The following is a 25,077-nucleotide window of genomic DNA, read 5'->3' as shown; positions in this document are numbered from 1 at the left end:
CACACACACGGGGGGGAGGAGGAAGGGGAGGGGGGAAGAAGACATGCTTGCTATGGAGTATGTGTCAAAATCAGAGGACAATTTTTGAGAGTCGGTTCTTTTCCAAGGGATGGAAAGCTTGTCTTCAGGCATGGTAGAAGGTGCCCTTACCTACTGAACCATTCTTCAGCCCTTAAAAATAAATTGCTCAGGCAGAATAGATTTGCATAAAATAATTTGTGAGCCATGTAATTTTACCTTGTAAGTTCCGCTTAAATATGTAGGCTTATCTCTCCCTAGCCATTCCTTATCTCATCCAAGCCTTAGATGCCACATGCTTGAATCCTGTCATTTGAAGCAGCCCTTCACACCTCTGCAGCATGGCTCAGCTTCTGCCTGTGCTGAAAGCATCCTTACCACTCAGAGTGCTCTTACACTCAATCCACCAAACAACAGCAACACATCCTTCATCAGGTAAGTTACACGCTCAGAGTACACGCGGCTTATCTCTATTACTAAAGCATCTATTGCACCCTATTCTCAGGATATAAAAAACTGTTTTCATTCCTTATTCTCTCATTAGTAGCTGCAAACACATTAATTTGCTTAGTCCTTGTGGCTCAAGAAAACAAAATTGCTTACCATATAAAACACACCAAACAAAGGTTTACTGAGAAAAATCTCTAGGTGGCTATAGCTTCATAAAGAGTACACAAACGGTAGATTACTGTAATCATCCATCTGAAGCCTTAGGAGCAGAACTTGACGACTGCTAGGGCAGGAGAGCGAGAGCCAGCTCCCAAGCCTTTGCTACTCTTGGTCGTATCATTCAGTCTTCAAAATGAGTAAAATGCTAAAAATGGATGCATCAGAAAGAAAGGTACCCATTTAAATGGAATTATAAGAGTAATATAACTTTAAAATCAAATAACATAACTCAATCATGTTATTAAAAATAGACATAGCCCAAAAAAGAATGAGAAGGAGGGACATGCATATAGCTTTTAGTGGATTGGAAATTAACGGTTTTATTGACTCCATTCTTGACTCTCCTACCTCGGTCACTTTCCAATTCTGCATCTCCTTGGTTATACATCTTTCAAGAAATCTTAAAATTAGTAAGGGATAGAATGACTTTCATAGAAGCAATCAAATTCTTTTAATCAGGATCTGTCTTTTCTCTTACTTCGCTAGACTCCAGAGTAGTCCATCCCATTTGCAATTAATTAGTAGAAGAGAATTTGATTCTTTTCATGACACCTGTATCTTCTTCTCTTGTGATTTCTGAAGCTAGTCACAGAAGTTGGGACATGGTAAAACAATCCATTTTCATTGAATTGTGTTAATAGGCCATGTTGATAGTGTGCTTCTTAATACTAATGACACCATTTTAAGAAAGGATCTCTTGGAGCCCAGGAAGTTTTCACACTTGCAGTGTAGATGAGAATGACCTCGGACTCCTCAGACTTCCAGCCTCGGCTTCCAAAGTGTTCTATTACAGATGTGCCCTACCACACCTAGGCTTTCTTACTATTTTATTATGAAATTATGTGTTAACCAAGTGCAAAGCACCTTCCAAGTATAATATCCAAAACCTACAAACCATCAAATAACCTCAAGGGCAAAATACTTAGATTGCCTTAAAAGTTGAAATAGAAGAGAAGTGGAACTGGGGGAGAGAGTGGAGGGGGCAGGGAGGGATAGAGGGAAGGAAGTTTCAGCCAGGATGGAATGTTGGAGAGATTTTTATTTTTAAGTTGTAAATGTAAGAGCATTACTGATAGTCTCAAAGGGCACAGCTATTCTATATAACACAGTTTTTATTGGTCCATTGGGTGAGCACTGATTTCAGAAGCAAATACACACACGTCAGATGACCTGTGAAGAGGGCGCACCCATTCCAGGGCTGTTTGTAGTCCTCTTCAGTTCCACAAAATGATTCCACAGAATCAGCTCTAATCAAAATATCACCACAGAAGGAAGGGGTTGATAATTTAGGTGCTGTGACGTGTCTTACTTTATATTTTAAAAATTTCCAAACTGCAGATAATAAAACAGAGGGCAATCTCCCCCATGAATATGCTACCCAGCACTCCTTGTGGAATGGCTTTCCGCCATGATCTGAGAAGCCTGACGAGATGTTCACTGTGGTAGATGATTCCCTTCCTCGTCCGTCCTCACATCTATAATCATTACAGGTGAGGAAACACAGCCCTTCAGAAGCCTAGAGCCACGCCTGCCTTTTGCAGTGAGGAAAGAAAAGATGAGATGAGAGTATTTGTTGATACTTCAGGTGCGATGGTTTCCAGCTCTGCCATTGACTCAGTGCTCACAGAATAAATCAAGGATATCACTTGCATGGTCGCTGTGACTGCTCTTGGCACAACTTCCAGTTTTTAACTACAAAAGAAAACTGTGTGTCTGGGCTGCTGCTGCTGCCGCTGCTGGTGATAGTGCCTCTGCCTCAGCTTATGCTACCATTTATGCATATGTGTGCCTGGGCAGGGGGACAATCATGGATAATATTCCTAGAGGATTATTCATGGATCTATTTAGTTATTTCATTTGAGATACTGTTTCTCACTAGTGTGGAACTCACTAAGTAGGTTAGCCTGGCTGCTCAGTGAGCCCCAGAGGATTCTTGCCTCTCACTATGTTTCAGTACTGACATTACAGGGTGATGCCACCATACCCCATCTCCCTCTTCCTCTCCCTCTCTCATTCTCTCTCCCTGACTTTCTGTCTCTGTCTCTGCCTCTTTTTTTCTCTCTCTATCTCTCCCTTTCTGTCTCTGCCTCTCTGTCTCTGTCTCTCCCTCTCTCCCTGACTCTCTCTCTCTCTCTCTTTCTCTCTCTCTGTCTCTCCCTCTCTCTCCCTGACTCTTTCTCTCTTTCTGTCTCTCTCTGTGTGTGTGTGTGTGTGTGTGTGTGTCTGTCTGTCTGTCTGTGTGTCTGTGTGTGTCAGACTTCTGGGGATTGAGCTAAGGTCCTTGAACTTGTAAATGTTTTGCTAACTGACCTAGGTACCTAGGAGGTCACTTGGACTAAAGAAACAAGAAAAAGTCCAGTCTTCTTGTCTGTAAACGGCATCATTGAGGACCAGGCAAGACATCAGAGTAATCCCTGTATGTGCCTCTGTGATGACTGATAGAGACTTCATGAAACCTGACACTCGGTTAAGATCTCTGTTAGGAAACTCTGTAATGTGCACAATTCCTGCAAAGCCTTTAGAGTAGCTGTTAGCACTCATGTTTCTGCCCAATAATGGGCCTACATAAAAGGATAAGTACAGCTCTTTAGTACAGTTAGAATGATGAAAAACTAGTCTGCATCCATTGCTTTAATGTAGCAAATGCCACATTATCAAAGCTGGTTTATACATTTACTTTTAGAGTTTTGCATGTTATATCCACCAAACATTAAGTATAATCTAGAGAAGGATTAGCAAGTTAAGGAGGGTGGTGGTGAGGGGAGAATTCATACCTATATTCCTAGCTCACTGATCACAAGTACAGGTAAAAAGAGTCATAGTTAGACAACTAGTAAAGAATTTTTTTATGTTTATTTCTTTTTTTTAAGATTTATTTATTTATTATATGTAAGTACACTGGAGCTGTCTTCAGACACACAGAAGAGGGTGTCAGATCTCATTATGGATAGTTGTGAGCCACCATGTGGTTGCTGGGAATTGAACTCAGGACCTTTGGAAGAGCAGTCGGTGCTCTTAACCGCTGAGCCATCTCTCCAGCCCACGTTTATTTCTTGATAGAATAATCTTACACACATGTGTTCCATGGAGACAGCGATTTGGTCCCCTATATCTGTATCCAGCTTAAAGATGGCAAGAAATAACTTCAAGAGCTCCAGTGGATCTCTGCTTGCTGTATGGTACAACATAATTTGTTCCATTCTGTGCTTTTCTCTTTCCATCTGAAGTTTCTGAACTTATATGTTTATTTATTATTGTATACTCTCCTGAATAGTATTGCTTACCTTCCCGTTGTTTGAGCTCTGCATACACGGTATGTCATCTTTTGTGGTTTGGCCATTTTCTCCTTGAAATGAGATTTGTGTTTCCACACAGTGACTGTGGGATAGCTCGCTTACTTTCCACACAGTGGCTGTGGGATCGCTCCCTTCCTTTCCACACAGTGACTGTGAGATAGCTCCCTTACGTCCGTGTCCCCATGCCCTCAGGTGGGGACACCACCGTTCACACTGTAGAGCCGTGGTAATTGAGATGTTCCTTATTGCATGTTTGTTCAAAATTATTTTTTTTTTAATTTTTTTCTATATGTCTCCTTGGACACATATGCAGAGTTACCCTAGGGAAGGATTGTGGGCATATGGTGTGGATGCATTCAACGAGACAGGTGTTTTCAATTTGTTTAGTTGAAGTAAGGGTCTTATGCTCAATGTAGTAAAGAATGAAGGATTGCGACACTCCATATTTTGGAAACTCTTGGCATACTCAAAAATGGAAATTTACACAGTAAATAAATCCTAGTTCACTGATCGAAGCTATTCATTGGAGAATCATACGATGCTTCAGCTAGAGCTTCAGCTGTAGTCAAAAATAAATTTGCCAAATTTTAAGGCTAAGAAAGGCATCATTTATATTTGCAAAATGGCAAGCACAAGTTTAAAAACTAATTCTGTTGAGGCTCACAAATTAATCTTCCACTCTTTGCAAAGAAATTTCCCTATTATGTTGTCAAAACATTTGTCTCCTCCTCCTGTGTTTTGCCAAAAAAGTACATTTCCCAGTCAAAACAATTAATTAAAAGCTATTAATGATGCCTTCAAAAACTTAAGTTGTCACTGAAAATAAAATGAGACACTAGAGGGACTGGATTCCCAAAACACTATGATGAGAGCAGTCGGTGCCCCCTGAGAACTTTTCCTTGAATCATGAAACTTGTGCCACCATACAACAAGCTCCAAACCCTTCGGTTAGCAGGTAGCTCAGATCTCTGCCAGCTTGCACTTCAGACTCAAGTCTTTTTCTGCCTCTCAGTGCAGTTAATCTTTGGAATACTTTACAAAGAGGTTGAAGATCAATTATAGAACAAATGGATACATTTCTCTTTTTAATAGAAGAAAACAAAATATAACAAAAATATAATAGGAGACATATTAAACACACACACAGATAGAAGTTGGACAAACAAATTGGCATACAGAAACAAAAAGCAAAAGAAGACCTGAGAATTGGAAAGTCCCCTGTTTGAGTACTCGGGAATTAGTGGATACATTCCTAACCTGCTATAGATTATCTGGAAAGTATGGGGAGAAGTAAAAACCCTAAAATACTTGCATCATAAATTGTTTAATAGAAATTGCTCAGTTTTTTGAAGTGAAGTTCTAACTTTTATACATCGAACTATCACCTGCATTCCCATCTATGGTTACATATCAGCTTAAATTTTATCTCCAATCAAGGTCATTCAGGCCAAGATCTGTAGAGAACAGTTACGCTTTACATTATATGAACCACAAACTACATCCCACACCTCTGCATTTGTTGCTTAGAGAACAAAAATGGTTTGTGGGATACAATTTTATGAATTCTTAAAATATCTGAAGGTAAATTTCTACTCATGGCTGGTGGCTGATGCCCTTCGTCATAAAGAGGGACATGTTAGGATTTGTTAAACAGAGATCCCAGAGGACACCTTTCTGTGAAAGGCTGAGGGAAGAACACTGCAAAGGGATTAGTCCCAAACTCCAAGAAATAAGTGAAAACACTCAGTAGACTACTTTCCCTTCGGCTCCTTAGCTACTTTACAGGAAAATGAATACGCTCTTATCTACTTGGAACCTTATCAGATCTTGATAGATGAGTCCAAATGTTATTCACATTCAGACAGAATCAGCACAAATATGCAGAATACTGCACACACCGAGTGCACACACTAATCTATGCTTCTCACCTCATACTTCATATGTATACTTCAAACTTCAACAAAGATGATAGTGTTGGGGGCTGTATTTTACCTTAATGCATTGAATAATAATTTAATTACATTTATTTTTTCAAGCAAGATATATCTCTGTTAGGGCATATAGGATACACTTTTTGTTTCTATACTTCCTTATATTTAACAGATCATAGCTGGGAATAACACATCTTTTTGGAATCCCACTTGACTGCCTTTCAATTAAACCACTTCTAAAAAACTTGTTCCTTCAATATGTCAAATATTGTTCATATTCAATAAAAAACTTCATTAAACATCCTTGCTATATGACCTTCATACCATTGCATTCCTTGTTAAAAGAATCACTTTAAAAGCATTTTTAAAAAGAAAAATGGTTCCATATGCTATAACTTTTTAGAAACTGATAATTTTATAAAAAGGAATTGCTAAGAAGTTTACAAATCATTCCATAGACTACACTGCATGCCAGAATGTAAACAATGAGAGAAAGAGAGAGGAGAGAGAGAGGGAGAGAGGGGAGGAGAGAGAGAGAGAGGAAGAGAGAGAGAGAGAGAGAGAGAGAGAGAGATGGCTTAGAGGTTAAAAGCCCTGGATGAACTTTCAGAGGTCCTGAGTTCAATTCCTAGCAACCATGAGGTGGCTTATAAGCACCTGTAAGGGGATCTGCTGCCCTCTTCCTGCCTGAAGGTGTACATGCAGGCAGAATACTGTATACATAATAAATAAATCTTTGAAATAAAAAAAGAAAGGAAGGAAGGAAGGAAAGAAGGAAGAGTGAGCAATAACCAAAAAAAAAAAAAAAAAAAAAACCTCCATGGCTCTTGGCCACAGACCTGCAATAAAAAATACTGTTTGGCAATAATTCCTGTACAAATATGACCTTCTTTAAGAGACATAATGCCAGCCTCCTTTTATATATTGTTTCCTCTTTCCTTCTTATATAAATCATCTTTTAGGCTATGTGTAGGGCTGACCTCATAAATGGGCAGGGCCACCTCATAAGAGCAGCTAAATGTCAAGGCAGGGTTTAAACAAAAGCAGATATGCTCCACATAGGAAACGTTCAATGTGGAAAGCCAATGGCCCAGAAGGATCTCTGCGATTAAAGGTTTACAGACATTATCCTCAAGGAAAGGCCCCAAGGAGGATTAGTGATTTATCTTTTTCATAAGCTCAACCTGACACACTGTATGGAATTACAAAGAACAGACAACTCAATGGCCATTGGGGCAGAACCTACACTTTGCATCCATCAGCCCTGGTATGTGCCTTGTCTCCACAGGTGCCGGGCAAGGGCTCCATTTTCATCATTAAGGAGGCCTACCACACTGATAAAGAGGAGATGGCAAGTGCCCCTACCCTGTCTCTACTTTCAGCATCTTTGGAGAGCCTGTCTTTCGTTTACTGGAGGACTGGAACCGAGTGGTTCATTCTGTAACGATTTATTATCCCCTACACTTTAATGTGGTGATACTAGTTGTAAGCCATCCTGCTTAAACAGTGTCGCCCATGAAAACTCACCTACATTGATGACAAATATCTACATTAATTGCCAAACCATGACTTGGCAATTGGAATATCAATGGCTTGAAATTCCTTTTCTTTTACAAAGGGCAAACATCAGAATTAAGCTTGGCTATGACAGCACCTAATGCCTTTAAGAACAGAGACCACTGGGAATGAGAATTTTTGCCTTAATTTGTTTTAATAAACCTTGCTTTTAAGGAAAAGAGGAAGACCAAGTAGAGAGGCAGCATGCTTTAAGTTACCTTGGAAACTCGGTTGGCAACTTCCCTGCCCACTGTCAGGCCCTGGACGAACGTGCGAGCCGCAATGAAGGCGCGGGTGACCTGAATCTTCAGTTTCCGTGGCACATCTCCAAATGGCTTCAGCTGGTCTGTGTACTTGCTTACACATTCCAGGTAGTCCTCGCTGAAGTGATACTGGGGGTTTATCAGCTGGAACATGCGCTCCAGGAGCCGGGCCCAGAAGTCGTTGAGCATCTCCTCCAGGTTGACATTACCCCCTGTGTAGTACCGCTTTAGCTCAGTGAAAAGGTCCTGGAACACCTCTGAATTCTGCATATACAGCATCCCGTAGGTCCGGACAAACATGTCATTTAGGGACTTCTCTGCATTTTCCAGCAACTCTCGGAAAAACTCTGGAGAGAAAAAAAAAAAAAAAACCTGTCATAAGCAAACTGTCATAAGCAGTCATTGAAAACCTAAGATCACGACTCAGTAACCATAACTACTTATAAATTTCTTTATTTAGTGATGTTTATTAGGCCCTTGAAAATGGTGTGCAAGTGCTCTACTGCTGAGCTGCATTCTTAGTTCCACATAAGCACTTTGAATGCACAGCTGTACAGGAAAAACAATCCTATGATTAAGTCGTTAATAGAACACTGAGAGCAATGAACTTGATTTACATAGATTATTTTCTACTACACGAAGAAATCGTGACTCCATGATTTCTAGTTTAAAACACATGATTTAATATTTGGAGATTATCAATTAATGCCTTTCTAAAAATGACTCAATTAATCTTCCAAGTATTATTAAATTTTAGAAAAAACATTTCATGATGTGATGGAAATTCAACACAAAATAGACTGCCAAGATGATGGGCAAAGGTTCATCCTTCACAGAATAGCAAATGAATGCTGACAAACTCATTTCCTCCTCTTCTTCACTACTGGTTATAGCAAGAGGTCACAACTCACTTAAACTGGTTGTATATGGAAAGGGGTGTGCTAAAACTAATGTACTATTTTGGACTCTACTTCCTGTCAACTAATCTACTGAAAACGTCCAGAAACACATGAAATAAAGTCACTATAAAGCTGTAAAGAATATAATGAAGATAGCCATAGTGAACAAAGGGGCCATGGGAGAGCTTGGATTATCATTATAAATATAAACTATCATTTTATATAGCTTGAGAAAACTATTGACAGCTGAGCTTTCTGACTTGAAGTTCTTTAATGGAAAAGGTGCACCTTCCTGTGCTCATGTTAATGTTTCTAAAGTTGTGGATACACTCATTTAGCCTGAAATGGAAATTACAGACAGTGGATGCAGCCAGCCTGGCTGGTGTTTCCTTCAGGCTGTCTAAAGAGGCAGTTCATGCTCACCAGAGATACACAACACAGAAGTCCTTCAAGAGTGAACTCCTGGGGAAAATGACTCTAAGGTTTTCATTCCATTTTCAGAGTGTAAATTGTGTGAGAAGGGGCTAAGATGGGAAGATCCTTTGAGTTTATCAGTTCATGTTTCCAACAGCACGGTGATTGTGCGGCATCTCATCTTTCTGTCCCCGGAAGCTGTGTCCTCCATTGTAAGTACAAGGACAAATGAAGGCCCACAAATTTCAACAACTCTTCTTCCCAAGCCCTGGGCAATTCCTTCCCAAGCACATAAAGGGAGCTGTTGATGCTTCCTCTGCAGCATCTCTAGGAACTAATTTGAGTTTTCTCAGACGTTGGTTGAGTCTAGAAGTTCCATTCAGATTTATATGGCATCAACATCTTCTAGATAATTAAACCACATCCATACTGATCATACGTATTTCTTGCAGTTTCAAACAATGCCAAAGCAGTTGTTTATAAATATGCTATTGACTTGACTTTCATGGAGAAAGAATGCTTTTGTTTCTTGTATTGGTATTTTTATTTTAATAAAAATTAACTATTTATAAAATATGCATAATTGGGAAACTGCTTCCTGGCCCTGCAAACGTTAACTAAGAATGATGATTGCAATAGAATTTTTTAAATCAAATTAAAGATTTTAATAAAGAGATAATTTTTCCCTAATTTCTAATGTATTTCCCTATAGCTTTTCTTTCTTCACATTACTGTCCATAAGTGTATACACACTGTGTATACACACTATACATAGGTTTCAAACTGTCATAGTACCTACAAATTTCTACAACTAAAAACTTAGACAAGAAGGCATGAATGGAAAGACACAAACTTTTTAACCATAAAGAGAATGAGTGTTGAAGCAGATATTTATGTATATTGTATGCCACTTTGAATTATGACTTCATGAATTCAAATGCCTAGCAAAACCTTTTCAGAAATAGCTACCTAGTTGGCCTTAAAGTGAAATAATAAAATTATTAATATTCAATATTCAACTATAAAAATATCCTAATTAAAACCTTTTTATCTTGATACCAAGAATAAAGACATCTTGGATGTGCTAACTCAGGAAAAGGGTGAGAGGTATTCAGATTGTGAAAGAAGGTAGAAAAGAATGGGAAAATTGCTGAATTGCAGGATACTAAAATAATGAGACTAGAATGTATATGTTAATCATGAACTGTGAACAGCTCAGTCACTTGTCTTCTTTCTGATATCAAATATTATGTTAGGTTCAGGAATTAAAGCTTAATTTATGGCACACAGCATAGTGCCTTCTGCAATGAATAGTTAGTAATCAAAAGTGTGGTGTAGTTTTGCAAAGGAGAGAGACATTATAGGCATATAGATAGGTAGACAGTAGGTAGATAGACATACAGACAGATCGGCAGTGCAGAGTCATCTAACTGTATCTACCTCCATCTTCAGCAAAGATGGCAGAGTTTTTGCCTCCAGAAATGTACTTAATTATATTAATTAAATAGGAAAATATTAATATTTTTCTGTTACCAAGGTGGATGGCACTAAGGCATTTTGTCTAATCTAACAAGGGAATTCTGACACAGTGCCTATAATCTCACTTTAGAGGTGGTCGGATAAAAAAGATAGCTTTCTCATTCTATCTTATGATGATTTTTCTTACATCTACGTTAGTGCTCATTGTTAAATATAGAAATTAAGACATTGCAACTTAATCCATGTGGCTCAAGGAACATTTTATTTGACAAAGGTTGGTGGTATATGATTATTACCTCAGCATTTGAAAATTTTAGGAAGAAAGATCATTAATTTCAGGTGAGTCTGTGCTATTTAACAAGACCCTATATCAAAGAGATCACAATGGAAACAGAAGAGAGTTAACAGTCACTAGAGTCTAAGGCAATGTTTTTGTATAAGGATGTGCTATCATCTAAAGATTGCTACTAGTCTGACCAGTCTTCAAGAATAAAGTTCCTTTTGGTCCAAATCATTACATGGTTTACTGGCCTTATAGTCTAACTCAATATTTTATTTAGAAAGACACTAATATATTGCTATTGCAATATTAGGTATATAAATTGTAGGTATGATGAGAAATAGAGGCCCAAGATAATGAAACTAAAGAGCATCCATATTTTATCTCCCTCGGGCCTGGAGACTTCTACCTTTTGAAAGGTGACTCTGTGAACTAAGTATTTTATGCCTGTACATTTGTTTCTCAGTAAACCAAGCAGAATTGAGGTCTGGAAGACAGTTATCTTATCCATTTTGCTGATGAAATATTATGTCCTAACACATCAAAGAGAATAAAATTCAGGTGAAGTAAAAAGAAGAGGCAATCTCCCTCACTGTGATCCTTTGTTTAATAGAAAAGGGCAAAGCTCACATGTGAGCAAACCTCCAGTCAACACATATTTTCATCATTGAGATGCAGTTTGTCTGAACAAAATGCTATTTGATTTTTCTTTTTCTTTCCCAATCAGAAAATAGAGATCAAAGGCGGCTCAGGGGTCAGGGACGCTTTAGGTGCACAAAAGGAATTTTCCCAGCCAGCATTAGCCTTAGGAGGACTCTATTCATCTAGCGGGAGATCTCCATGAAAACAGATGTTTTCTGTAGGGCAGGCTGGCATGTCAGAGAACACAGTTCTTCCAAAAATAAGGGCATAAAATGACTACTGCTTGAGAGGCCTGATAAGGAGTAAAACCTCAATGCCTAAGTGTCAACGGGTGGCCTAAGTCCATCTCAGAAGAGTTTCAACTGGAGAAGCCAATTGGATGACTAAAGGGGAAACCCCGTGTAGGAGCAAAAGGAAGTGAAGAGACAGAGGGAAGTCAGGCTGGGGCATCCTGAACATTCATAAGCTGTAGGACCCGGCAAAATCAAGCAAGAAAGGCTGTATTATGGGTACTACTGCAGATAGGCATATTCTGTGTACGCCAGTAAGAAGATCTTGCAGGTGAGCTGAAGCACACTATGACATTGTTTCTACTCTTATGCTCCCACATATGCTTTGCCATTTAGTTTTGTGGGTTTGAGACAGGATTTCACATATCCCTGCTTGGCCTTGAACTCCCAATAGTCTTTTCCTGGAGCCTCAAGTGCTGGATTATAGGTGTGTACCCCTACATCTGGTTCCTTATGCTTATGGAATACTGTGTGATGGGAATGATTCAGGACTTTCAAGATGGCTTACCAGGTAAACGAACCTAGGTGACTAAGCCTGATGACTTGACCTTCAGTCCCAGGATCTTCCTAGTAAAAGGAGACAAGTACCTTGCTATACACATATGTGTACTCTGACACCCCCCCACACACACTCTCGCATGCACGCACACATGCACTTGTGCACACACACACTAATAAATAATAAAAGTAAAATCATGAATATAAAAAGTAAAAGGAAGCCAGGCAGTGGTGGAGCACGCCTTTAATCCCAGCGCTTGGGAGGCAGAGGCAGGCAGATTTCTGAGTTCAAGGCCAGCCTGGTCTACAGAGTGAGTTCCAGGACAGTCAGAGCTATACAGAGAAACCCTGTCTCAAAAAAAAAGAAAAAAAAAAAGTAAAAGTAATGTTTGGTCATGATAGTATGAAACTACAAAATTGTAGAAGTCAAAAAGGAGAACCATATTGTCCCTGACAGCCACAGCAGAACATGATCATAGGTACCGTGTGTGCAGAGGGCAGGCTGATCCTGTACTTTTTCCTTAATCTCTTTCTCTTCTTTTTTTCTTTTTCTTTCTTTTTTTTTTTTTTTTCCAAGACAGGGTTTCTCTGTGTAGCCCTGGCTGGCCTGGAACTAAGAAATCCGCCTGCCTCTGCCTCCCAAGTGCTGGGATTAAAGGCATGTGCCACCACTGCCTGGCTCCTTAATCTCTTTTCTTCCACTCCCTCCCACTAAAATCACAGTAAGTCAGACTTTATCTATGGAATCATTCAGATGAGGAACACACAGAGGATACAATGGCTTTGGAAATGATGACCTATAAATGATCCGATTCACACACCACACAGTCTTCAGCTACCTCCTCCATGGCTTCAGCTACCTCCTCCATGGCTTCTTCAAGCTCAACTGAATAGAAGCGGCCTTCCTTATTTTACAGCTAGCTGTCTGTCACCTTTCAAAACATTTCTGCTTTCAAAAACAATCTCTTTCTTGCACTGTAACCAGATATCTCCACGGAGAACATGTTGACTCAATTCATTGCCTCCATGGAGGAAAACACGCAATGCCATGTATTTTCATCTGTGTTCTACTTGGAGGGAAAATAAACAACATACAACAATAACAATAACCCATGATTCTTCAATGGGCTATGGCCTTCCACTGTCCAGGGGCTGCGATATTATAAGTAAAGACAAAGACTGTTGTTGCTTAGGGCTTGACGATGTCATGCACTGTCACACACAGCATGGCATTTGACAGTTGGATTCTACTCTGCTACTTAGGTGTGTGTCAGCATCAGCGCTGTGAAAGTCAATTCTCCTTCTCAGGGCACCATGGGATATATAGGATATAATTAGCCTCCCCACCTCCTGCTTACTACTGCCAGTAGCACAGCCTTCACTCCGGATGCCAACAAGAATGTCTACAATGTCCTCTGGGGAATACAGCCACTCTCTCCATCTTAACCATACCTGCTTTAGCTAAGTACGTTTTGAAACACTGTCATCATTCGGGTTTATTTTTTCTTTTTAAATGACAAGTTATGTTTTAAATGAAATGAAATATAGTAAAGGTGATGGTCAGAATAAGACCCTTAGAGGTCAAAATTGAATATCGAGGCACAGAACCTGTTACATAGTCTTAAAAAGGGGTGAAGTGAAGGAATGATTATAGTTAGCTAGATAAACTTAAGTATTCATTGAAATGTAAACTGGCTCTAAGTTCTGAGACAGAGAGGAGGGAGAGAGAGGGGGAGGAAGGGAGGGAGGGAGGGGGAGACAGGGAGAGGGAGAGGGAAACAGGGAGAGGGGGACAGGGAGAGGGAGAGGGAGACAGGGAGAGGGAGAGGGAGACAGGGAGAGGGAGAGGGAGAGAGGGAGAGGGAGAGGGAGACAAGGAGAGGGAAAGGGAGACAGGGAGAGGGAGAGGGAGACAGGGAGAGGGAGAGGGAGACAGGGAGAGGGAGAGGGAGACAGGGAGAGAGAGACAGGGAAAGGGAGACAGGGAGGGAGAGAGGGAGGAGTTTAGGAACACTACTGATTCACTCTCCTATAGTCCTCCAGAGGCAAATCTTTTTGCTTATAATCATACAAACCCTGCCATGTTCCAAGTTCAAAGCCGTCTGTACATAAAACACAGTGGCTTCTGTTCTACTGTGATATTGATCATCAATACTGTCAATACTGCTTTATCAGACCTTGACCTCTGTCCTAATGCCTGCCACCTTCTGAAGCTGCAGTTTGCTTCCATCCACGTGAATAGGTCCAACATGTACCATGGTGTGAGCTTCCGAGCTTCTATGCAGCCACATGCTTGCACAGACTGAATTCTTTTATTATTTGAAAAATGTCCTGCATTGAAGAATCTCTTTAGAGTTTTGATTTCATATTGGTGTTTCAAATAACTATGACTCTGCTGTTATGGAGTTTTTCACAGTAAAGTTAGAAAATTGCTAGCGTATAGGAGGAAGGACTATCCACTTTGAATAGATAATTCTGCATAATCATCTCAGGGATTTTTTTCTTAAACAGCATTTAATTTCTATATGATATAGACCTTTTGAGTGTATTTTCAAAAATTACAGGGTAGAAATTATATTCAAGGGGGAAATTAGAATCTATAATTATTAAGAAACAATGTATGGGTATAACTTTATTGCTTATTTGCTACTTCTGTTTCTTCTAACTCATTTCTTCTACTATTCTATATACTCTTATTTCAATGTATTCATAAATTATACTAATGATGTTATAACAAGGATCATAACAGTTCTTTATAGGAGTCAATAGAAGTCTAGATGATTTCCAAGTGACAGAATATAATATTAAAAATCACTATGTTTGAAGGATTATTGTAATCACACTTCTGTTCCTTAAGAGAGTATTGAATCACCTCTCACAGGAAAACTCCTTTAAAATTGAAAAAAGAACAACAAAATGTATATATTTATCTTTCTCATCTGTTTTACAAAATTTACAGAAAATTAAACATATGAAACTTTAAGTTAAGATTAAAAATGAGTTTGGGTCAGTGAATGAGGTAGGTATATGACTAGACACAAGACCTGAGAAGTGAGTGGCTTTACCTTTTAAAGGTATATGATTTGGTACTTATATGTCTTATATATAGTCTATGTAAATCGGATATGAGTTTATCTATCCTGTTGATGAGGAAACACAAGTTTCCAATGTTAAATGAAATATCTCGAACTGAACATGAGCTCCAAAATATTAGAGACAATGAAGAGTATGAAGAAGAAAATAGCTTTGTAGTTTATCCCCAATCAGATTTTCAGTGTGACCTGAACAATTAATGGAAAGTATTATAAATCCCTATAAGAGTGGATACAACTACACTTAAGTTCAAATTGCAAAATATATTCTAATGTTGTATTATTTACAAAATGATTCATGTGTATATATTTTCTGCCTCTAATATTAATTAGTTGATTCAAGTCATTGGAATTGGGGAGTATGCTCAAATCTCTAGAATTCTATTTTCCAAATAGTTTGCATTAGTTTGAGCAGAGGTTCAACCATAAAACCTAAGGTTTTTTTTTTTTTTTTTTTTTCAGTATGAAACAGTGAGTACCTTAGCAAGGGATGATAAAATATCTAATGAAAATGTGTCTTAATTTACGACAGATGTAAACACACATCATTTTATGACAGCACATGTATTATTACTAATCCATATTTAGAGGGATATATTTCATATTCCTGTTAAGTTACATATCAGTCATATCTTCATACTCTTATGATAGCACACTGTGACACTGTGCTAACATAGCTTAATGCTAGTTTTAATTTAGAGAAATGTGATATCATTAGAGTAATAGATGCCTGTATTATTTGTTTCAACTAAAGAGAACCACAAGGACCAGGTCCTAACTCTTCTAACCCTGTCAAAGGCAAGGCAAAGCCATGTGGGAAAACAACGTTACTACCGCCACAATTCGTCTGCAGTGACGTGCAGCTTAACAGTACAAAAAATGAATTTCTGATTAAGAATTTTATAAATAGTTAATTATTATGATTACAAGTGATGAAAATGAGCAGACCATTGGAACGTAAAAATGCCATGTCCTAATTCAGTCTTCCCTGAGGGACCTTTTCATAAAGGAGGCCAGGCTTGATCTTAAACATCATAGGTCCCTGAAGGTCTGATGCCTGTATTATCCCTGGGCTTATTGAGAATCTGGCTAGCAGAAAGTGTGCTTGCAGACACAACTGGAACATCACCCAGCTGTTCCCTCAACAGAAACCTCCTCCCTATTCCATTCTTTAGTGGCTTGAACAGAAGCAAGCCAGCAAACATTCTTTAGGAAATTCTTTGAGAATGTGTTCAGTTTCCATTCAGTGACCAGGAACTAGGAAGAGATGCTATGCTTTTTCAGTGTGTGAACTAAAAGCAAGCAGAAATCCCCAAATTATACACAACATGCAAAAATACCATATGTGGAACCAAAGATATTAAACATCCAACACATTCTAGAGAAGTTTTATGGGACTCTGGGATAAGGGATCATAAATTCCCACTCCAGTGTTTGAAGACAAATTCATTAAACAAAGCCTTGTGTAGTTTTAAATGTTTATAGCCAAGAAGATAGTTGAGCCATTAGTCTCTTGACTCTCATGTGAATAGCTGGAACATGGTTTTTTCTTCTGATATTATTATTACATGCATTAAATGGAGTTTGATAGCACTAAGGTTTACTCATCCCTACATTCTCTCTGAGTAAATGAAAGGTAGAAATAAGGTTTTGAATGTTTTCATTTTTAAAGAACTTAGATAATTTTATTGACTTAAAGGTGAGACAACTTAAATTCTCTCATGTTCATAGTTCAATAAATTCCTATAAAATGCCTTAGGCAAAACCCCAAATTATTATTGTGATCTAAAATAGACGATAAGCCAAAGGGGTAATGGTTATCCATGGAATTTTGATGCTAGATTTTAAAAATTCCTTTTAATTTTTCCAATGAAAAATTGTGTGTTTTAAAACTTATATTATTGTTATTATTATTATTATCATCATCATTATTATTATTATTATACTTTGGCCAACTGAGGTATCAAACCTAAGGCCGCTGGAATGGTAGGCATGCATACAAACATTGTGTCACAGCCACTACACTGTAATCTTCCCCTTCATTATAATTAATAAAAGTAGAAATGTAAACTTCTTCAGTACCACGCAAATATGCCAAATGTCCTAAAACAAAATATGATTTTCTCTAGAATTCCATAATTATTTTCATAGACTATGAACATATTATAAACATATCAGCTACTAAGTACTAAAACATATCATTCAAATCCTTCTCTCTATATTAATCTACAAGATCATTTGCTATACCTTTCTTCCAATATGTATTGAGAATTCTTACAAGTTAGATGTTGGTGGAAAATATAATCAATATACTAGATTTTCAAAAATATAATTAAACATTTAGCAATAGTATAATAGTATGCTAATATATTATTAAGGACATCAATTAATGTACAACTAATATTGTAATAATGCATTTTTAATGAATTATTCAGGTCAACTAACTCTGCCATTTTATATTTTCCTAATTTATCTAGTCGACTAGACTTTTCCATGAAGAGATCTTTAACGATAAATCATCAGTTTACAACCATAAGTGTTCATTAAAATTAGTCAATACCTTGCACCAAAGTCCCTCAATTTATTACCACTAATGTAAAGTCAGCAGAAAAGATTTAATGGCAGACAATTTTTCAAAATCTAGTGAGCAACCCAGAACCATGTGACAAGGGCAGATTTGTGATAACAAAGCAGGAAACTGTTGACTAGAATCCAGACTTCTGGAGGTGAAATGCTTTCTGTCCTCAGTGAGCTTCCCACAGTGGAGTGCTTGTATCGGGGTAGCTTATTTTTCTCAAATACATCTTTAAAGTAAGCAAGACTCATTAGGGCTCTTGTGCTCACTAGGTGGTACAGTCAAACTCTTAATTCCCACTGTCATGAATTAAGTTTGAAATTTGCTGACAGTTCCTGCCATAAGCAAACAACTGTTCTGGGCCATGATGAGTACTTCCTTGTCCCTCCAGGCACCACAGGAAATCAGCAGACACATTCACAGTTTGTTTCCATCATTCTACTCTTTTAGCTCTGTTCCACAATACCCTTTAGGTCCTGCCCACAAGGCTGCCTCATTTTTCTCTTAAAGAAGGCATTACTCACAGCTTTAGACTAATCCTTCACACACCTAAAGTAGAACTATATGAAAGACAACTTAAAATTATTCCTATTTGTTTTTTTCAACTGAAGGAAGTGATTAAATTTCCAAATGAAGGTGGTAGTGATATGTGGAGTGGTACATTTGATGATCTGTGTTTCAGGGTTCACAAACCTAATTCTTCCCAAAGTCACCATTCTTTGTTCACTCTCTGGAGGAGAACACTCCACCATCAAACACTCTCTGGAGGAGAAAGACTCCACCATCAAACTAGCAAGAGTGATTGTGGGACATGGAGGTAGACTCAGGGTTCAAGTCAGCTCACTGGGATTACAGACACAGGGCACTGAACTTGCTTCATCTGTCGCATTTGCCTTCATAGAGTTTTCAACTTCTGCTTTCCTTTAAACCCACATTTTACAGGGATGGAGAAGTAGTCTATGGTCAAGAGCACTTGCTATTCTGAAAAGAGGACCAGAATTCAGTTCCCCAAACCCACATCAGACAGCTGTGACTACCTGTAATTCCAGCTTCGAAGTATCTAATGCCCTCTCTGGCTCCTACAGGTCATCACACATATGTAGCATGCTCTCTAATGACATGGCCACATACACATAAGTTATTGCAAGGAGACAGCAACTGGTTATCCAATTCTAAATGGTCAACCATGATAATATATACATACAAGTAATATTGCATAGACTAAACAGTTATGTTGCTTTTATGAATATATATTCCTAAATATATATATAATATGTAGGAATATATATTTTTATATATATTTCTATAATATAAATATCAAATCAGATATTTATAGGTATATATATTACACATATGTTTAGGAATATATAAGAATATATATATTTGTATAATGTAAATATCAAATCATATATATGAATATATATTACACATATATATTTAGGAATATAAACACATATATAGAAAGAGTATTAAAGAAAAGTATGCTGTACATTTGAACAAGCAAGGTGGGGGCAACTCCTTTGTTTTTCAAGACTTTGATTTTGATGAGAGAGATTGCACAGGTTGAGAAAAAGGTATAGTGAACACACACACATGTGCGTGCACACACAGAGCGGGAGGGGTGCCAGGATACCAAGAGACTATGACAGGCTTTGCTCCTCTTATTTACTTGTAAATCCGCAGAGCCAGATACACCCCAGGTAGCCTCCCTCTTCATTGACTGATCATTGGATGGCAGGTTAGCTCACGACCAAGGGGAGAAAGGTCCATGCAGCATGGGGAAAACGAAGACTAGAGCCTAAGAGTCTCGGGTCTAAGGAATAGCCAAGAAAGAGAGAGAATGCATGAGCCAGAGTAAGTAGGGCAGCATTTAAGCACAGAAAACAGACAATAGAAGCTAAGACTCTGGGGAAAGCCGAGCTGTATGGGCGCAAGGATTCGTGAAAAATTACATCAAAGTGTTTTAACTTAAAGCTGAAATTGTATGATATTCTTTCAGGTCCATCTGAAACTAGGAGTACGAGGAGGCTGTGAAATTTACTTCCTAACAGGGGTCTCAACAAAGGAATACACAGTCAACTGGAATAGTCTTCAGTATTCTAGTTTGGTTTCCTAATGAAGGTTCTCAAAACGGGGCTACCATAAGCCAGTACAACTGCAACATTCATTAATGGGCAGTCGGCCCAAATTAAAGACTTAGATGAAATTGCCTGTAAACCTTGAGTCCTTGCTTATTTTCTTTGTGGATGTTCGATGAACACAGTGACTAACTGCAGTGATGTTCACATAAACAGCAGTGGACTTCAAATGGAGAGAAAAGCCAACGCCTTCCATTCCCCTCACTAGCATAGCCCTCTGAATCTGGCGGGGAGGACCTGGAGGGAGCACAGGCCCAACTCTGTTCTGTAATCCTCAATTTTATCACAGCAAGTGGCCAGCCTAATGTGCACAGATGTCTCAGCTCAAAGGTAAGTGTCAAACATTTGAATACATAGACCATATAGATCCTGATCTATTGCATATAAAATAAGATATAAGGTATTATATAAAAGCTAACCAACGACAAGTGAACTGGTTTATGATTGGCCTAAATATGCTTAAAGCCCTTTAAATATGCTCTGGCAGAAGTTTACAGATCTTCTTACAGTAGTTTTAAAATTACTATTTTTATTTTTGATAATATAATGTAATTAGATCATCTGGCTTGGTCTTTTCCTCCCTCTAAAGCCTCCCACATACCCCCGTCTGCCCTCTTTCAAATTCATTGCATCTATTTTCATTAATTATTGTTATATACATATGTGGCTACATATATGCATAAATGCATCAGTATAAACAGCTAAGTCTGAATAGTCCCACTTTTATCTACATTTTTAGAGCTTGTTATTTGGTATCAGATAACCAATTGGTGTTGTGTTCCCTTGGGAAGGCTATTTTTTTTCCACTCAGCCTTATTAACTTGTCTATATTAACTTGTCTATATTAACTTGTCTATATGTCTATACTTTGTGTAGGGTTGCAGCTTTATGCACTTTTAAATGAAAATATCAAATCAGAAGGGGAATTATAGGTCTGTGCTAACGTGTCTGTCCAGTGTGTGAGAAGCCCTAGGCTTCAAGGGCAGTACCAAAGGATAATCTTAAAAGACAAACAAACGTGGTGTTCATGTTTGCATGATGGCTGTTTTCCCTATAAAATCAATTATATAAAAGTACTAGAAATAATCCAATTTAAGAACTAATCTGGTAAAAATACATTATATGCATGCATGAAATTAAAGAATTAGTAAAAATAAATGACAATTAATGACCTCCCAGGCAATTCCTCAGTACTGAATATATGTATCTTGTTTTTTCATTCTGTTTAAGTCAAATTAAATCCTATGAAGAGACAGGTTGATTTTAATCTAGTGGTAAATTCCTAATATATGGATATACTTCTCATGGGGGTTATATAGATTATAAATAAAGGTCATGAAAAAGGAAACTAAGTTGAGAAATGTTGTGGACTGCCTTGGTATTGTTTCTATTTTGATGCTAATTCCAATTCTCCAAGAGGGGTTGCCTGGGATGAGGAGTGAATCACATACTCAGGTGACTTCCTGTGAACCTTCCACTAATGAATAAACATTTCTAGGAACCAATCACTGGGCGATGAATAGGTGGGACTTTCAGGTCAGAGAGAGGGAAAGGAGAGGCAGGAAAAAGTGTCTTACTTTTAGATGGGGAGAGCTGGAGGAAAAATAGAGCTAACAAGAGGCCCCGGGTTTGGATGGTGGATCCCCCAGGATTCACCACCGGAGGATTTAACCTAGAATGGCTTATAAATTAGGATGCTAGTTGCTGCGCCCAATGATTAAGTTACCTGTTGATTCTGAGCTAAGTTTGTGCGGTGTTTTCCTTCATGAGGAGACTCAACTGGGTTCCACATAGAAAAGTACAGTGAAGAAGCATGGGTTTTCAAGAAGTGCCCCCCAAAAGGCCATGGAAATTTGGAAGTATGTGGTTGGTGTGGCAGCGACCCACTGGTGGAAACTTAGCGAGCTAGGTAGAGAGATTTTGGAGCTCTGGTCAGAGTCTGCCAAGATGAGAACAAGGCCCCCTGGTGCCTTGCCGGAATTAGTGTGGATTGCTTTTTTATATTTCATGCTACAGAGAAATGAGGCCCTTGGTCCTGTGAAGCCTTGATGCCCCCAGTATAGAGGAATGCTAGGACAGTGAGGCGGGAGTGGGTGGATGGGTGGGTCGAGGGAGCAGCTTCATTGAAGCAGGGTAAGGGGGCATAGGATAGGGGGTTTTCAGAGGGGAAACTGGAAAAGGGGATACCATTTTAAATGTAAATCAATAAAATATCCAATTAAAAAAGACAACAATCTACCTGAGTTTTAATATTTCCCTCTAGTTGATAAATTGTTTGCTATTATTTAAGCATAGTTTATAGAGTAACGTGATATAAGTTTTAATTCTTCTCTATTGTGTGTTATAAGAAAAACAATTGGCGTGATTGTCAAGAAGAAATTATAATCTGTGTGAAAGAATTAAGAAAGTTCTGTTTGGAGAGGAATTCTTTTTAAATCCTTGCAACGCTTCCTTCAAAAGACAGTGTGCTGGTTTTGGTTGTTTTGGATAAACTGACAGGGAGTCTGGCCTGATTGATGTGACTCCCTCCCTGACACTCCCCTCCATTTGGACATGCAGATGGCCCATCTTCCTCTTCCAGTTCCAACCCGCCATGCACTTATCATCCACAGCAGACATCTCCTCACACTCCAATCTTGCTCTGATGGATAGAATACTAACCTTACACCAGATTAGAGATACAAAATGCTCTGGAGATAATAAAATGAGTTTGTTTCAAAGGGCAACCCAATCTCGCTTTTGTTCATGAGTCAGTTGACAGATCATTTGCCAAAGCAGATTTGTGTCTTTCCAAGTTAGGTTCTGGTTCAGTATGCCAAAGATGTCAAATTATGGGGACCCTAAATTACGCAGTTCCAAAGTAGCCGTGGGAAAAGGTGAGACTAACATAGTTTTAGTATGTGTGACAAAACTCTACTGGGCAGTATTTTAACCTTATGTCTACCAGGTAAATCAAATCTGGCCAGGTTGAAAACACCCAGGAGTTAATATCATCACTTGTGTCATGATTCATAAATATACATTTGAAGAATATTAAGAAACTTTAAATGCAAGCATGATAACAAAGACTCTCTCTAGAAACAAACATAAACCTATATATACAAAAATAAAATTTTATTTGAATGAATGACTTCTGAAAATCAAATACAGGAGGTAAGGCATGTTTTAAGAAATTGTATATTGATATTAACTTAAGATTGTTCTAGAACTATGTCAAAGAATATTAGATCATGACAAGTCAAGAATCAGTGCTGCATCAGGATGAAGGAACAAGACAAAATCTGCTTAAGAAGGTTTTCTCAATGAAGGGCACAAACTATTTCTCTGCCATTATTCCCAGCTTCTTTCTTTGCCAATGACAAGCCTGCACATTAAGCTTAATTTTTAAAAAGGGTGTGTGTATGGGGTATTTGTTTGTTTGATTGATTGTTTCTTTGAAACAGAGTTTCTCAGTGTAACTCTGGCTATCATGAAACTCTCTCTGTAGACAAGGCTGACCTCAAATGGGGAGATCCAACTGTGTCTGCTTCCCAAATGCTAGTATTAAAGGCCATGAACATGCTTGGCTCAGTTGGGAACAAATACAGAGAGCCACAGCTAGACAATACCCAGGAAGAGAGACTTTGGATCACAGAGCTCTAAATGGGATGTGTCTATCAGATCTCTCTACTCAGAGCTCAGGAAGCACTGCTGAAAAGGGGCAGAAAGAGTCTGAGAGCAAGGGAAGGTGGAGGATACCAGGAGAAGAAGGCATTCTACATCATTAGAGCGAAGACTGAAGCAGCAAGCACAGGGTCCGCCCAGGTCTGTGCCCGTTCTGCTGTGTCTGTGTTATGGCATCCAATTAACCATGTTTCCAGAACTCTGTGTGTGAGAACAAGTGGGTCTCTGACTCTTGGCCTTCTCTTGGGGCTCTTTTCCTCCTGTTGGGTTACTTGGCCCAACCTCGATGTGCTGGGTTGCTTTTTACCTTAGTAGATTTTATTTTGTTGCTGTCTCTTAGAAGCTGCTTTCTTTCTAATGAAAGACAGAAAGGGAGAGGATGTGGATGGGAGGGAGGTGGGGGAGAAGTGGGCGTGGCAGAGGAAACGGAAACTGTAATGAGGGTATGTGCCATGAGAAAACCATCTATATTTAATAAAAGGAGAAAAGGGGGAAGAAAAATGAAAGGGGAATTTGCATGAAAATACTCCTGAGATGGATCAGTCAGGTCCAGGATATTACTCAAAAGCTACTCTAGGTAGAAATGTTAAAATTCAATAATTAATAATTATGTCTCACTACATGTGATACTGAAGACATGTTTATATTCTCACGATGGCAAATTTTAGAGACGTGTAATGTTTTATCAATGCAGTATGAAATTTCCTTTCATATTTTTAAAGTTTGAGCTTGTATTCTTTTATAAGATGGTGTTAAATGTGTATATGCAATATGTATTTAATAAAATAAAAGCTCAAAATTTAAATATTACATGATTAAAAGATAACTTGTGGTTAATTTTTATTGTTTCCTTTCTCTTTCTTCCTTTGTTTGCTTGGTTTCATTTTGGAACAAGATCAAATAATGTAGCCTAGCCTGTCCTAGACCAGGCTAGTGCCAAATGAACATATCTCTTTGCCTCTGCCTCCTGAGGGATGGGATTAAGGACATGAGCCATCATGCCCAGTCTATTTATTAACTTAGAAATTTATTTTTTCTCAAAATATGCATATACTAATCATAATCATCCATCTTTATAATATTTCACTAATTAGATCAGGTGTCTGGAATAAAATTACTACAATCAAATATCTCTTAGATAACGTATTCAGAGAGGAACTGTACACTTCTATTTCATCAATAAAGGTAGAGCTATATTTAAAACAAATTCTCATTGAAAGTAAATCTTGGACTATATTTCTCAGGTTTACCGTCCACAGAAACCACAGAGAATCACAAAATATTAAGTTATTTTAAAGATATTTACTTTTTAAATGTATTAGAAGCACCAGTGTGAATTTAATTGGTAACATTGATTTTTAGTATCTGTTACA

At 38.3% G+C, this 25,077-nt stretch overlaps 1 protein-coding gene across 1 annotated transcript in view; it reads right to left on the bottom strand.

Moving 5' to 3' along the window:
* The window catches only part of Gpc6 (glypican 6), a 1,049,521-nt gene that overhangs the window by 535,399 nt on the left and 489,045 nt on the right, over positions 1–25,077 (bottom strand). Inside the window, exon 3 of the mRNA XM_031362978.1 lies at positions 7,690–8,081. Within this exon, the coding sequence (XP_031218838.1) occupies positions 7,690–8,081 (392 nt within the window). The remainder of the gene's footprint in view (positions 1–7,689; positions 8,082–25,077) is intronic.

The sequence above is a fragment of the Mastomys coucha genome, unplaced genomic scaffold, assembly GCF_008632895.1.
Source record: "Mastomys coucha isolate ucsf_1 unplaced genomic scaffold, UCSF_Mcou_1 pScaffold9, whole genome shotgun sequence".
NCBI lineage: Eukaryota > Metazoa > Chordata > Mammalia > Rodentia > Muridae > Mastomys > Mastomys coucha.
The sequence above is the reverse complement of the archived record's forward strand: the minus strand, read 5'-3'. Positions and strand labels throughout refer to the sequence as shown.